The following is a 16,911-nucleotide window of genomic DNA, read 5'->3' as shown; positions in this document are numbered from 1 at the left end:
ATTATCATTATGCACATCACTGCATTTGCATGTTGCAACAAAATAAATGTGCCCTCTTATTTTTAACTTTAGAATTTTATATCCATTTCATGCTAAATTATTTGAATACATAGGTCAAATGTATTTTTTGTGATTTTCTGTCCTTAATTTATTTATATCGATAAAGTACGGTTTTAAGTTTCTGGACAGCTGTTTCTAGAGCACATCACTAGCCATTTTCCCATTTTTCCTGCTTGAAGAAAGAACGGGAGGAAAGACCTTGGATAATTTCGATAGTTTTTATTAAAATTATAAATAAATAACATTGTGTGAAACAGTTTCCACGGTTCAATTGATTAAAGTGTTAATAATGGAAGAAAAGGTGTTATTAGACGACGTTTCAAGCACTTTGAGGGAGCGAGTGTTTTTCGCAGCCAGAGATGGGATGTCTTTAACTCTTTACGCTTTGTTATACGAGAAGAATACTGACGAAATAGACGATCTATTGAACACAGTAAGTAGTTTTTTACATGCTGATTAATATAAATAAAACTTAACGTTCTAAGTTAGAACTAAGAGTCATGTGTACGTTTTTTTTTACACTATGTGACATGTTATTTTCTATTTTTATCATCTAAATCATACACACTTGCTTCCTTTTGCGCGCTATAAATGCGTGTGCATTATTAAAATTATTTTTATACGCGCCATTATCGGTGGTTAGCTCACGTAACCTAGACTGATAAACACTTCTCTCTTCAATAAAAACCTAAACATAATAACATAACTACAAACACCATTCATATAAGCAATATGTATAGGTAGATACTTGTTACTACTACACTACAAAGCAATAACATTATGTACTTTGTAGTGGTGTCGATGAACTTTATTTACTTTCTGTATATTAATATTTTTACTACTTCTTTATACCTACTGGTAGGCATAATCTGCCTACCATCCCCCATGATACGAGTTGTACCTAGTGTAGGGGATACCACACTGATAATATTTACTTACTTTTTAATTCTCCACCATCACTATAATTTAATTATCTAGTGTTTATTTTCATTTTCAATACTTAACATGTTATTTCAGGATGTCTGCTGCGATGGCGTGAAGTGCACTCCACTGATATCAGCGGCGCGGCAAGGCCGGGAGGGAGCTGTGAGGATCCTGCTGGACAAATTCCGACCTCCAGTCAGACTGGAGACGGAAGGCACTGTCAAGTTTGACGAATATGTTATTGAGGGTGAGTTCATTAAAAATATGTTACAATCCACATGGAAAGAGACCTTATGGTTGGCTTTGAGTAATGCATATCCCTGTACTCTGTAAGTCATAAGCTATTCATTTCAAAATGTGTGGTAGTGGTACACAGAAAACTTATGTGTTGGATACTAGCATCTGCTATAAGGTACCTTTTCGGAGACCATTATGTGTATTCAGATAATGTAGATTACTGTAAGCATCCACCTGTCACATACCTAACTGCCCATAAATGGTAGAACTATGTAGATAAGATAAGGCTCAAAGAACTCAAATCAAATATAAATTAGATTATTTGTGGCTTGAGAGCCCTTATCAGCTGATCATATTCAACTGCTGGACCCTCTTTGAAAGAGCCCCTTATCCGAACGGAGAGTAGTTATAAAAATTTACGTTTATCAGATAATTTTATATTTATATGATGAATAAACATTTGACTTTAATTTTGGACCTCCAAAGTAGGCCCTAGCCCTAACTGTCGTGGCGAGCTGATCTTCCGCATTTAGCCTCTAAGGTGGGCCATTATGCTTGAAATACCTATGGAAACTATCAGAGATCACGCCAGAAAGCCTATATCGAATATTTTCCAAAAGTCCCCTTTGTTCCTATTCTTCGCAGATAGTATCCATCTTCGAAAATGATAATGATCCGCATTTTCCAATAACTATGCCTACCTAATCATAAATCTTTCACAATATTCATAAACAAATAACAAATCAACATTTAGCGGCTGGAGCGTTGAATGAGACACAAATCCAGGTCATTGGTCGTTGACACTGTTTTTTTTGGTTCCTTGTTGCGCGCTATATTTAACCCGAAATGGTGAAGGCGAGTATACACATTTTCGCACAAAGGGGTTGACAATGTTTTACGTTTCGGTCCCGTTTGGCTGTTGGCACTCCGCCATCGGTTTTCTTTGTGCTGTCTCACTTTATGATTAAAAGTTTGCGTTCACGACAATGCGGGAAGCTCCACACAACTACCAACTTTAATAACCTGTTGGACTTTCAATGAGACATCGCTAGCTGTTACTTTACTTCGACAGCTCATCTGCAATGTGCTTGTGGTTGTAAAAGTTGATAAAGTTCAATTTGGTTTGATTTGTGTTTATTTATGAGGTGGGAATTCAAGTTAGAAGCGTAAAACGCCAGGTGCGTCGGGTTTTGGCGTGTGCACGTTATTTATACGTGGAAAAGCGTCGAAATATCGCTCCCCGAACATCGCGATCAAAGAGTCTTGTGTACAAACAAAGTACACAATAGTACGTCTCCAGCCATTGTTCGAATGAATCGACCAGCTTCAACTGGTAAGATTCCAGCTTCTATCTTTGTAAACAACATTACTGTGTAAGTAAATTGATACCATTTAGCTGATATATTGTATACCTACTTACTCAATGATTGTACTTTTTAAGCATATACTTATACCATAATATGTATTACATAGTCTCCATCCGAGAACTAGTCTTAGGGGTATATCCCATTGCGCTATCTAACCCATTGCCCGATGGCCAATTATAAATGGAACAGTCCAACGATCACTGCCCACCTTTCCGAACCTTACGATTACGACATCACCGGCTAAACGTACTGGTTACAGATATAAAACAACCTTTGTTTTGAAACTTTGAAGACGGTTGTCAAGAACCTCAATTATTTACCCACAAAGATTCCGTCGCTTCCTTAAACATGGTATAAAATATTGACCCCTTACGTGCGACATTTTAACCCCTCACCCGCCGCATCACCTTAACCCCTCACGCGTCTCTTACCCCGCAGGAGCGACAGCGCTGTGGTGCGCGGCGGGCGCGGGGCACCTCGGCATCGTGAAGCGGCTGGTCCGTGCGGGCGCCAACGTGAACCACGCCACGCGCACGCTCAGCACTCCGCTCCGAGCCGCGTGCTTTGATGGACGACTGGATATTGTGAAGTATTTGGTCAGGTGTGTTTTGAAAGCTTCTATTTTACAGTTGTATTTACGCAGTTCAATTCACTAAGGTGGCCATTAACACCTTGAAGGTATTTTAAGATAGCTCCGCTAAGAGGCGTGGTTAGAATGCGTCAAGACCGAAAAATTATATGTACAATAAAAGAACCCATAAGGTAAAATGGAAATGCTTGAAATGAAAATTAAACATTTCGTGGATTTAGTAACCCGCTTCAAGGTGTAGTTTCTAAATCTACGAAACAGTCGTATGTAACAGATTTGAAAACTTTTAAATCGCTCCTATCCATCAGCTTCTGTAGGATCTCATTATTTATTCTCCACGGCTATATGATTCTGTATGCAGTGAACAGTTTCAACTAATTACATAAATGTTTATTTTTATTTGTTGCAGACATGGAGCTGACATACACAAAGCAAACAAATACAACAACACATGTCTCATGATCGCTTCCTACAAAGGGCATTTAGATGTGGTAAGTAAAATTTTTTTTAGACATGTTTTACTTATATTGTTTAGGGTGAATTCGTCCAAACATCACGTTACACGAGAATAACTATACCGGGATTAAAATTATACGCGAGTAAATATCTAGGATAAGTACATTTGCATTCTACCAAGTTATACCATGATTAAATTGAATGAACGAGGAACGAAACTGTAATGCAACTAAAATAAAAATAGCTGCGTTTCAAAGCATGCAATAGAAATGACATGCCAACTTAGTTTGAATGGATTATAAAAGTATGAAATTGTTTATGTTTTAATATTTTATTCGCTGTTGTTATTCTGAGACTTTGCCTTTTAACGTACTTTTGTTTATGTTTTGACAGATGTGTTTATATGTCATTATGACGGTTTTCTAATCAGCTGATGTGCTGCCGCCATTACAAAATTACTCTCGGATAAGCTCGTTACACGGTCAATTTTGGCGGTATAACATTTTATTCTTGGGATAAGCTAGTTATCTTGGTTTCAGGTTTGGTAGAATGCAAAATCTGCTTACTCGCGAGTAACTGGTACTTTACTCGTGAGTAAAAAGTTACTCGACGTTGGCCGAATCCGCCCTTAATGGACTAAAGCGTGTGTAGAGGAAGAGAAGGGGTAAAACGTAAAACGGGTTAGAAGAAAAAAAGAGGGAAAAGAGGGAATGGCTGAGATAGGTGGACAAATGATTTGAAAGGTGGGCAGGGGAGGGAAGAGAAAGGGATAGGAGGAGAGTAAAACTAGCAAAGGAAGCTTGCGGGCTACAGATATAGATTTTTTAATATAACATGACGTTGTAATAACAGATTCATATGCCTGGTAAATAAAGATTGTTATCCCCATCCCCTGTAAAAAAGCTTTAAAAAAACTGACAAGTATTTTTTTTCTATTCGACATCTGTCAGAAACCATGCTATATTTTACAAAGTAGGTATACGTACCAATACACACCTATACAGTAAATAACGAATCTGTGTTTTGTCCACAATATCCCAGGTGCAGTTCCTGCTAGACAGCGGCGCGCGCGTGGACGAGCGAGCCCTGTGCGGTGCCACCGCGTTGCACTTCGCGGCGGAGTGCGGCCACGCGCCCGTCGTGTGTGCGCTCATACAGGCGCAGGCCTCCATACTTACTAACCAGAATGGTACATGTTTATTGTCATTATATTAGCAATAATAGTGACTGATAGGCAGAGGCTTCTAAAGGGCTCATCGTCATTATTAGAGGTTATAATTTCCCACTTCTGAAATTATGTGTGCGCCGCGTGCGCGCTTATACAGAACCAGGCCAGCAACTGGTATAACCTCTAGAGTTCATCATTACCAGAGGTTATAATATCCCACTTCTGAACGTAGTAATTACACTCTGTGCGGCGCCACCGCGCTACATTTCGCGGCGGAGTACGGCCACGCGCCCGTCGTGTGCGCGCTCATACAGGCGCAGGCCTCCATACTCACTAACCAGAATGGTATGTGTTTATTGTCAACATCAGATGAATACACGTAATAACGTAGGTCTCTAAATGGTTCGCCATCAGTCCGTAATTGTCTACTTTAAGATATAGGTCTCTTCCTAGGAGCGTCACAACATTCGACTTTCTCATCCTGGCCTCACACTATCGGCCAACTGTCTAAGGGTGTCGGTAACGGCTAGGAGGACATCCGGCGCTAATAGTTCAGTAGAATGCGAACTTGAGTATTCTTAGTAGCGAGTCGGTGACTGGTGAGGTAGAGCTGAACTAGAAATTGCACCGTGATGAAAGGATCAGCCAGCTGTCAGTTGCTGACCGTCCATGGTGCGCCGGATGTGTTATGTATAAAGTACAGGTGATACGTCACTTAACGAGGCTCCTAAGGGGCACCCTGTTGGCTTAATTGTAATTTCTAACACAATTATTTTTCCAGGCATGTCCCCGCTCCAATGCGCAGCCGAGCGAGCCCGCGCCTCAGTAGTGGAGATACTGGCGGCGCGGCCCGAGGTGTCGCGAGCGCAGGCCGTCGAGGCATTCGAGCTGCTCGGGGCATCCTTCGCCAACGACAAAGAGTACTACTGCTTGAGGGTCAGTGTGTGTAGATACAGGCGTGTCCCCGCTACAGTCAGTGGTGGAGATACTGCGTCAGTAGTGGAGATACTGGCGGCGCGGCCCGTCAGTTTGGGTAGATGCGGGTAGCCCTCTTTCCTTCTCTAGCTCTCTCTCTCTTTCTTGCTGTCTCACTCTCTCAAGCTCTGCCTACCTCCCTCTTCATACATGCCATTGAGGCTCGTAGCCTCCTTCGCTAACGACAAGGAATACTACTGCTTGAGGGTCAGTGTGTGTAGATACAGGCGTGTCCCCGCTACAGTCAGTAGTGGAGATACTGCCTCAGTAGTAGAGATACTGGCGGCGTGGCCCGAGGTGACGCATGAATACTACTGCTTGACTGTCAGTGTGTGTAGATACAGGCGTGTCCCCGCTACAGTCAGTAGTGGAGATACTGCCTCAGTAGTAGAGATACTGGCGGCGTGGCCCGAGGTGACGCATGAATACTACTGCTTGACTGTCAGTGTGTGTAGATACAGGCGTGTCCCCGCTACAGTCAGTAGTGGAGATACTGCCGCAGTAGTAGAGATACTGGCGGCGTGGCCCGAGGTGACGCATGAATACTACTGCTTGACTGTCAGTGTGTGTAGATACAGGCGTGTCCCCGCTACAGTCAGTAGTGGAGATACTGCCGCAGTAGTAGAGATACTGGCGGCGTGGCCCGAGGTGACGCATGAATACTACTGCTTGACTGTCAGTGTGTGTAGATACAGGCGTGTCCCCGCTACAGTCAGTAGTGGAGACACTGCATCAGTAGTGGAGATACTGCATCAGTAGTGGAGATACTACCTCAGTAGTGGAGATACTGCCTCAGTAGTGGAGATCCTGGCGGCGCGGCCCGAGGTGTCGCGAGCACAGGCCGTCGAGGCCTTCGAGCTGCTCGGGGCCTCGTTTGCTAACGACAAGGAATACTACTGCTTGAGGGTCAGTGTGTGTATGAAAAGAAATGAGTTGGCCAATGGCGTCAAGAGACAATGATGCATTCTGCATTCACCTCACCCCACATGGGGACCTGAAATAGCCTTTGCAAAGCCTAAAAGAGGTCGACTCATGTAAATTTAAGTATACATGGTCGAAAGGGAATCATGTAGTAGTAGAATACAGAAGCAAAACATGCCATAAATAATAAGTATTATCTAAAATTCTTCAGTACTTAACCTACTTTTTAGTCAATTAAACCCTCACTAGCAAAACCAATAACACACAATAAATTTTACACACCAGATGGCGTACCAATACCTGCACAGAGCGATGACGATGCGGTACGACACCCGCTACGGCCTGCTACTGAAGCAGCCCGCCGAGCCAATACCGGCCTATGATAACTGGAAGGAGAGCACTACGTTAGAGGTTAGTATCTCATCTGTATTTTAAATAAATAGTAGTGCAATAAGAACAGATCAGTGCATGTTCTGTGTTAATATAATCATGTTTTAAATACTTGCCTCTTCAAACTATACCATATACATTATAGTTTTTGTCAACTTTATTTAACGTGTTCACAATATCGATAGCGGACTAGACTTTTGATAATTGCTTTTAAAAATTCAATCCATAGCGAAAACAGAGGTACAGTCAGCAAACATATGAAATTCAGAAACTGTGTACCTATAGAAGTGAGTACACTGTACAGTTCTCCCATATTAATAATGCGCATGCAAATCTTCGCAAACTGTCGTATTCCCGGAAACACCCGAATCATTGAATCGTACAAAGCACTTGCATTTTGATCCTTGTTCGAAAGAAATAGTAGTCAATATCATGTGACACATAATCGAAAACAATTTGGGCGGTCGGTGGCTGTCACCGATCAGTCAAGGGTCTCAAGGTCAAGATCAATATTACTTTTGTGGAATTATAAAGAGCTGCAATTACACATCGTTCTTGTTATTTTTTTCAAATGTGAATTTAATTTCAACTTTAATTATTTTTGACGATGCCATATTATGAGGCACATTTAAGAATAAAATATACGTCACATTGATAGACTTCACTTTGCCAATTAAGCCACACCCAAAAGACCAAGTTTGTAATTGTAATATTATTGTGAATGATCAGCGCTGTAAATACTTTTGAACTGAGATTTTAATGTAAACATTTTTATTAATGTGAAATAATCAGTGCTGTAAATACTTTTGAACTGAGATTTAATTTTTTTAATATAAACCTGTGTTTGAAATCCATTTCTCTTTATAATATAAACCTTGTGTTATTCAAACCTTCTTTCATCCATCTTTACATCAGCTTCAGTAAGACACTTGAAAAGTACCTACTGTAACATTTTCGAAGTAAATTTTAATATTATGGAATACTAGCTGTTCCCGCGCGCTTCGCTTCGCCTTAAAAAGTTTTCCCGTGGGAATTCCGGGATAAAAAGTAGCCTATGTTCTTTCCCAGGGTCTAGACCGTATGTATACCAAATTTCATTCAAATCCGTTCAGTAGTTTTGGCGTGAAAGAGTAACAGACAGACAGACAGACAGACAGACAGACAGACAGACACAGTTACTTTCGCATTTATAATATTAGTTAGGATTATGAATTATCGAATCAAATTTCGTTACTGATAAATCAATTATCTCTTTTGAACCAATTACATAAGTCTACTAAAATTTCATGAAGAAAATGCACTTAACCACTCTAAATACATAATAGTTTTCTAACGCTCGGGAATACGACCGTTGCCGAACAATGACGAAGATTTCTATGTGCATTATCAATTTTGGGGAACTGTACATATTTATATCGCTACCTGTACAGAGGATGTGAACTATTGTGAACCACCATCTTGCTAAAAGTATTCTACCTGCGCTCCTAAAACCGCCTGTCAACTCGTGAACATGTTGACAACGCCATCTATGGGATTGTCTCCGTATTGGCTGCAATCATAGATGACTATGATCATGAATATGTTACAAGAATGCATGATCTTGGATCGATTACCGATTGGTTAAGTTCACAGGTCCTCCAATAGAGGGCGTTATAATTAGTTTTATGAAAATGTATCTTATAGTTAGTGGGTAATTAACTAGCGGTGATTCACTTTCCAATTATACGCCATACAAGAAGCACACTGTATTTCTCTGCTCCATCTTACCTGCTCACCTAACCTCAACCTCCGACCACGAGTCTACACCGCCACAGAATCTTTATCCACCACCTCCCCCCACCTTTCAAGCCATAGACTGTACATATTTATATCGCTACCTGTACAGAGGATGTGAACTATTGTGAACCATCATCTTTTTAAAAGTATTCTACCTTCGCTCCTAAAACCGCCATATAATCTTTATCCACCACCTCCCCCCACCTTCAGGACGTCGAGCGTCTCCACGGCAACGCACACGCCCTACACATGGAAGGCCTAACCGTCCGAGAGCGGGTCCTCGGTAGAACATGTCCGGACTTACCCCATCCGGTCGTCTTCAGGGGGGCAGTCTTCGCTGATGAGGCGAGGTTCGACCGGTGTCTTGCACTGTGGAGGCACGCGCTGGCGCTGAGACAGTACAATAACGTAAGTAGGACCAATGTAAGTGACACGGATTTGTATTGTTTTGTTTTTTTTGGTGGGTTGGCTTGGTACTAATAAACTAAAGTGTGTGTTTTTAATATCTGATACTAAATTGACAGATTCTGAACGGTTCATCAACAGACGATTGTCCCGCCAATAGAACGATACGTCCGTTAATCGCGGGAAAATCGACTGTTGATGAACTGTTCAGAATCAGTCAATTTTGTATCTGAGATTCAAAAACAGACTTTACATGATCATCATCTATTGCATACGCATATCGAACAATAGGGTCCCATGGGCTACAATAACATAAGGAAAACTCACATCACAACCCATCACGTCATCAAGAAAACTCACGCCTTTTACTAATATACTCTGTTGCTGGGCAATGTACGAACATAAATTAACGTCATTATCAATTCATCACATCAGCCAATAACCATCAACAGCTGAACATAGACACAAAACATGGCTGAATATATTAATAAAGTAATTATACAGAGTGTATTTAAGCAGATGTGTTTCTGTAACATCAATCTGCCTTAGGCAATAGGCATCGATCACGGATTTATTGACACGTACAAACATTAAAAATACCGAAATCTCCATAAATCACGCATTGCTCATTTATGACTGTACTATGTTTTTGTTTGTTGCAGGTGTCAGTAGTAAAAGACTTGCTAAGGTTCGCACAAGTGTTCTCACAAATGATACACATAGGAATTGAATTACCACTAGAACAGGTCAGTACAATCTTATCATGGCTCTAGTAAGCTCTACCGAATTATAGTGTAAATGCTGTACCAAAAATACTACTTACGGATTTGACAGTAATACATAGCATTACAAGGTGCGAGTTATGAACCTGCACCTAAAATAAATCAGATACTTTTTCTTAAACTCCTGAAGCCCGGCCGGCGGCTGCAAGCTTAACTTGGTCTGAACACTGTCGTGGGTCCCCACATCATGTCGTCGTATGAGGTCCCTAGAGGTTAAAAGATTTATAACTTCTAGATTTTCTTCTTCTTTATTTTTAAATTCTCTAAACAACCGTTTTCATAAAATATATTAAATTAAGTGTTTATTTCCAGGTATGTTTTGTACTAGAAGCGTGTGCGGAAGAGTTGAGAAGAGGCGCAGAAAGACTTGAGAAGCCACCGGCTAACAACGACGCGGAGGCGCTAATAGTATGTTCTCTTCACTCTAAACTGTTGCCGGATACGGAATTTTATGATTACTTTATATATGTGACTTGGATATAAACTCTTTTCTGTGTTATGTTTGTCACAGTGCAATAAGGCTGTTTATCTGCGGCGTTGCTTGGGGTTAAATTTGATTACATCAGTGCAATGAGGGTAAAGCAGGGGTAAATGGTATTGTTATAGAGCCTTTGTTGACATATTTATTGTCTACTGCATATTTTCTGAATACATTGAGTCCGATTATTCTTATTCTATTCTTTGTAACGTGAAATTTCGTATCCACATTTTACTTGGCCACTAATTTTCTTATTCCATCGGTATCTATTCAGCAAAACTCTATACATATCTCAACTATAAAATAAGAACGGTTAAGAAAGGGTTCTCGTGGTCCTGAACACAATTCTAAGTTGGTTTATCTTATCCGCATTTGTTATGTTAAATGTTTTATAGTAAAGAGTTTAGCTGAATAGCATGTATTTTTCCCATTTTGCTTAGCTGTAACGTAAATTCTGTCTATATGTTATTACTGCTATGTGCCCGCTATGTTTCACACACGTCATCGCTTATTATAGCTCTGTTATAGAGCTAAAAGTTAAGCTATTTCATTACTTTCAATTGGCATTTATACCACTAGATGCGCTGATTATCATACTATTACATATTATTATACTCATCATCGCCACAGAAAGCTATATCAAAGACAACTTGAATGTAGCTTTCTGTGGCACATAATTTAATCCGTATCCATAATGAATGGACATGGAATGTTATGGAGTCAGAATGATTTCAGTCCAAAGTAGGTTGCGGTACTCTTAAAAGACTCCACAACCATAAATCCATAATAATAAACAAACATAATAATATTCTATATAGTACTTTCTATTGTTCAACTCATTCTTCTAGCCAAAATAACTAACTAGTTGATGGCGTTATCGTGGCAATAGTACACCATTTATTTTTATGAGTTGCCATAGAACTTCTTATTCCATTTGAATCCATTTTTTATGTTACCACAGCCATAACCACTCTTAGTAAAAAGCGCATCTAGTGGTAAACCAAATCTCACTGTATGATATACTGTGTAATATCACACTATCCGCTTTGCGTGACCTCTCCCACACCGGGCAAGTAGCACAGACACACGTGTAGTATTGAAGTGCAGGCGTTGGCGTCACGTTACGTGTTGCAGGACGAATTCGAGAGCAATGTGCGGACGGCCTTATATCTAGTGTCTGTTGCGGCCAGGCTGCTGGAGAATGACGGGAATACTGAGGTGAGATTGAAATACCTTTTGTATAGAAGTTATTACAGACTGACGACAATGACATCAAGAAATAGTAGTAATCCTTGAACTTGACCAAAATGGCAGCTATCTTTGTATGTAACCACGCAAATAGACCAAGATGGCTGCGATTTGGGTCTGGTAACTAGTATGCTATGTATGTGTCATGTTTGAGGATTCTGAGGGTCATTTCATTACTGTCCGATGATGACCTTAAAATACTAGCTACTTGTATATGACAAATAAAACAACGTAAATAAACTAATCGCACTCTAGGGGATTTAAATGAATACTCCAAAAGCCTCACTGAAGATCATAGCAGACAAAAATAACAAAAGACGTCAGCTTATTCGATTGTATTTCCACAGGACATGATCCGCGCGATCAGGGTAGCGATATTCCGGGTGCGAGACGCTCGGTTACTGCGCGGACAGACGCTACTACACCTGGCCGTGGACCATCGGACGCCGGTCGACGACTTCCACACGAGTGACGTGTGCCAGTGAGTGTCCGTCCTCAGCCCGGAATCAACCACTGCTGAAGCTTGCATGGAGCGCATATGTGGAGTAGCAAACAGCTAGCCTAGCACGGGGCGCAGCACGCGCACATCAAGACGTGACAAGAGTTTTGCGTCGCGCTCACTCACATCGCGCGGCCTCGAGAGCGAGCGAGAGTGTGCACTATGAAGAATTTTTGCTACATCTTGACGTGGGCGCCTTGAGTTCCGGGCTAGGCTAGCTGTTTGCTACTCCACATATACCTCTCCTACCGCTGGGGGTTCTCGCACGATCTCCTCACAGTCATTCTTCATCTTACTTAATATTTTAGCAAACCTGCGAGCTTTTGTCTCATAATTTATGCCTACTATAGAAGGGCTAACACGGGCCGCATTAAGACGCGATAAAAGTTTTGCATCGCGCTCACTCACATCGCGCAGCCTCAAGAGCGAGCGCGACGGAGGACTTTTGTCACGTCTTAATAGCTCCCCGCGCTAGCCCTTCTGTAGTCTAAGATCTCTACAAACGCGCACATTAATAACCTACCAAGACTATCCGTCAGATTCCCGTGCGCGCGGACGGTGCGCCTGCTACTGGAGTGCGGCGCGCGCGCCGACGCGGCCGACGAGCAGCGCCGCACGCCGCTACACACGGCGCTCATCTCGCACACGCTCGCCACAGGTAGGTTGAACTGGTAGAGGGAGCCCGATGTAGAAGATGAAGAAAATGGATAGTACGTACATACAGACATATACTAACGTCTGTCTCCCAGAGGGGTAGGCAGAGACTATGGATCCCCACGTGCCACGAATTTACATAGTTCTTTCGCTTCCTCCACATGGATTGAACACAATGTGACTGAACACAATATGAGACTGAAAGTTTTACTACAATATTTTAAAGTATTTTATCATTACACATTCAAAGTATCCAGTTTTATCCTATTGAAACCCCTGAAATTGTGGTGGGCTTCAAATTTTATCTAAGAGAAGAGTGATATCTGTCGTAAGTCGTAATATCTGATCTTAGGGCTTTCTTATCTGATTTGAGTGTTTCAAAAAATGTACAGCTCCAGAATTTCATGCCTCTCTTCTCCGTTATAAAAGTTTGGATGTTTGCTATAAGCATTGACATCTTCATTTGTGTTACATTGTGACCAGTAAATTAGGTACGTTTTTAATCCACAGAAGAGCGTGACCAGTGGAACACCTCCCTGTGCGGCGTGGTACGCGCGTTGCTGTCGCGCGGCGCGCACGTGGACGCGCTCGACGCGGACGGGGTCACGCCGCTCGTCGCCAGTATAGCCGGTAACTATACAGGGTGTTGCAAAGCAAAAAGAGTATACTAAGCCAAAATTAGGTGACGAGAGATGTTGTCCGCAAAATTTGGTCCTTCGAGCCCGATACATCTGATCTTGTTCATACAGTCTATGGAGCTAAAGCATAGAAATTTGTCCAATCTAACAATGCAAAGTTCATCATCATCATCAGGTCCTGGGATCCCTAATCGGAGACATAGGGCTCGAAGTGTAGACTTCCACTCTGACCGTTCCTGTACCACGCCTTCGAGTTCGTGCTAGCTCTTGCCGAGCGCGGCTGCCTTCTGCACGACAGTGCGACGCCACTTGGTTTAATGCAAAGTTACCCCTACCTAAAACAACTTCTCTCCCCCAGGTCCAGCAGAACCTATAATCCGCGCGGCCATGTCCCCCCGCCTGGCCTGCATGGCTGCATCAACACTAGCCGCCCACCGCCTCCGCTACACGCCCAGCCAAGTGCCGTGTGACCTACACGAGTTTCTCAAGATGCACGGAGTCATGCCGTTATAAAGACGGGTTTAGATTCGCGATGCGGCCATTGAATGTACTAGCGTACTAGAACAGACGACGCGAGCCAAATCTGTGTTCCACGTGACGCGATCAAGATATAGATCCAGTGACAATGAATGCGTTTTTCCATAGTCAAGTTCGCGGTGTCGGTTCTATACGCTAGTAATATTAGTTCAATGGAAATGGCGGGGTTAGCTGTTGATTGTTCTTAGCAGATTTGGTATACGGAGTTATGCCGTTATAAATATGGGTTTGAATGGAGATGAGGGGGAATAAACTAAAGTATAATTGCGTTTATGAATCGAAATTACAACGATAAAGTCTGTCTACCGTTGCATGCATATTTTCGGACATGTACGTACATTGTACTGTCTGGGTTAAAGATACCTGACCCATCTCAGATGGACATTGCTGCTTGTACATAGCGGTAAATCATCCATAATGCCTTAATAACGCACGAACATTAGTTTTAGCCAAATATTAAATGTTAGCGTAGATTAACAAGGGTACTTATTGTAGTTTTTTTATTTTACTATAGCATGGGTTAACCAAATATTAAAGTAGAATCGAACACATGCACAATACAATGTAAACAATAAATGAAACTTTAAGATCGATGGTAAAAGGGAAAATATAACGCCTCATTATTAATTTTGAACCCCTCATCCGAGGTGGGGTGTTATAAGTAATATGTCTGTCTGTAGTATCTCAGTAGAAGCTATAATGCGAAGGAATGGGCCATTTTAACTAGTTTATTGGTGTAGTTTCTGCTTCGGAAAGATTGAAATATTATTAAATGAAATAAATAATAATTAAATATCGACCCAACTACTCGAAAGTAATGATTGAATTTCATCGGTTTCTAACCTACAGGTTGGATCATTCTTAGCTAACCAAAAGCCCGTAGTATATTATTGGCCTGCTTCATTATAATTAACGCTTACTGACGGAATTATACAGTAAAAAAGCGAATCAAACATGAATGAAAATAATTTCCAATTATCGTGTACGATATTGAAACTGGCAGTGGCCATATATTGTATAATCTTAATAGTATGACAGAACAAAACGTTATATTAGCTATATATTTAATGAACACAGGGTTTATGTGTTCATAGTTTATAATCTTAAAATATACAGAGAACGATAGCTCAAATTTATATCTAAAATATATTTATAATTTAATGTGACTTAAGTCGAATCGAAGTCTAGGTACGGTCGTTATTGTGATAATAAAATATAGAAATAGTTAGATGTTATGTTAAGTCTTAATGTTCATCGCTAGTTCTTGTAGTCATATCAAAGACGATAAAAGGCTTGATACTAAGTAAAGTTTTCGTTAAAATTAGTAATCACTAAATAAAATGCAGTGCTGTAGTATGAAAATTTTACTACATGATTTAGTTCGTTTTTTTATGAGCTGTCAGAAAACTTCCCATTCGCAAGACTCGACCAATACAGCAGCCCACTGTAGGTGATACTCATGAACGGAGGCTATGAGTCAGCAAGGCTGCGATAGATAAATAGCGATTGTTAGGCAAAACAAAAAAAAATAGGCGCGATAGTCAATTGTTAGTTATATGACATTTATCATGACAACCCATTACGTCCCCAATGGGGTTCGAGTCTCCTCCGAATGAAGGAAGGGTTCTAGGCCTAGACCACCACGATGGCCTAGTGCTTGTTGGTGGACGTTATGACATTAAAGTCTATAAAAAATATGATCTACCTATGTTGGTCTACCTCTATATATTTTCGAATATAATAACAAGCCTGTTTGTAGGTGACCGTAAAGTCAAAAGAACGTAGACTCACTTCATACATATCGAGGGCTGGTTGAATACCACTGCTTCTATCATATGATAAGATCGCAGCTACCAATAAATGTTAGATTATTTCTAACGCTTGCACAATAATTATCACCTTAAAGTATCGGCACAATTTATAGTGTAGATATTATTTTAGAGAACTTTTAGTTCTTTTAATTTGTAAAATGTGGAAGTTAGATTCAGCCTTAAAATTAGCTTAATGTTATACAAATTTTGTCGAAAACCAAATTTTTTAAGTACCCTACTGCGTCAAAAGAAAGGTATCTTAAGTTTATTGTGCAATTTATCACTAACGTCATAAAATCTATTGAAAATAGGCTTAGAATATTGTTATTATAGATTTATTAGGTACTTAAATATGAACATGCATGATTTATATTTTTAGATTTTCGTTTCAAACTGTTCTCTCTTTATATTTAAACTTAAACATCTAGTCTTTTTCCCATTTGATATGTAATAAGAAATCTAATCTTCTATAGAAATCCTGTAAATAAACAAAATTCGATGTTCTAGTCAAAAACTATAAACATATTCTAAAATGAATAAGTAACTAACATATTTTGTTAATTATTGACCTGAAATACATAGAAAAACAAAAACTATATTTTTTATGTTCAGCCATTTACACTAACCAAATACAAATATGTATGTTAGGTACTTACCTGCATTATATTATACGCATAATGATTATAATACTACATATATAATTTTATATGTACCAAATGCTATTTTTTATTATCTGTCTCAAAATGAAGTCTTCTCTATACACAATTAGCAGGATAAATATTTAATTATTTAGGGAAAATAAAAATCAGTAGTCCACATTCGTTCAGTAGGTATCATATTATATTGACGATACCTGTATGGTGAAATTAAATTGTCGTAAGTCTAGACTGAAAATAATGCTTTTTCTTGTGCTTACCATTATTATTATTATTTAACACGTTAACCGTCACTGACCTAAATTATTGACGTCAGCGTAGTTCATGCGCCCAGAGAGCA

General features: G+C 40.3%; 1 protein-coding gene across 1 annotated transcript; it reads left to right on the top strand.

Annotated features, from left to right (window-relative positions):
- The first annotated feature begins 184 nt into the window (after window positions 1-184).
- Window positions 185-16,907, top strand: LOC105391976 (protein fem-1 homolog B). Its single transcript, XM_048627635.1, has 15 exons — window positions 185-493; window positions 1,078-1,231; window positions 3,027-3,189; window positions 3,587-3,668; window positions 4,675-4,822; window positions 5,583-5,737; window positions 6,983-7,108; window positions 9,074-9,271; window positions 9,931-10,014; window positions 10,363-10,458; window positions 11,636-11,746; window positions 12,124-12,257; window positions 12,815-12,933; window positions 13,440-13,559; window positions 13,926-16,907. Exons 1-15 carry the CDS (start codon window positions 350-352, stop codon window positions 14,078-14,080), a joined length of 1,989 nt encoding a protein of 662 aa, XP_048483592.1. The 5' UTR covers window positions 185-349; the 3' UTR covers window positions 14,081-16,907.
- Window positions 16,908-16,911: the final 4 nt, after the last annotated feature.

This window comes from Plutella xylostella, chromosome 19 (genome assembly GCF_932276165.1).
Source record: "Plutella xylostella chromosome 19, ilPluXylo3.1, whole genome shotgun sequence".
Lineage (NCBI taxonomy): Eukaryota > Metazoa > Arthropoda > Insecta > Lepidoptera > Plutellidae > Plutella > Plutella xylostella.
The sequence above is the reverse complement of the archived record's forward strand: the minus strand, read 5'-3'. Positions and strand labels throughout refer to the sequence as shown.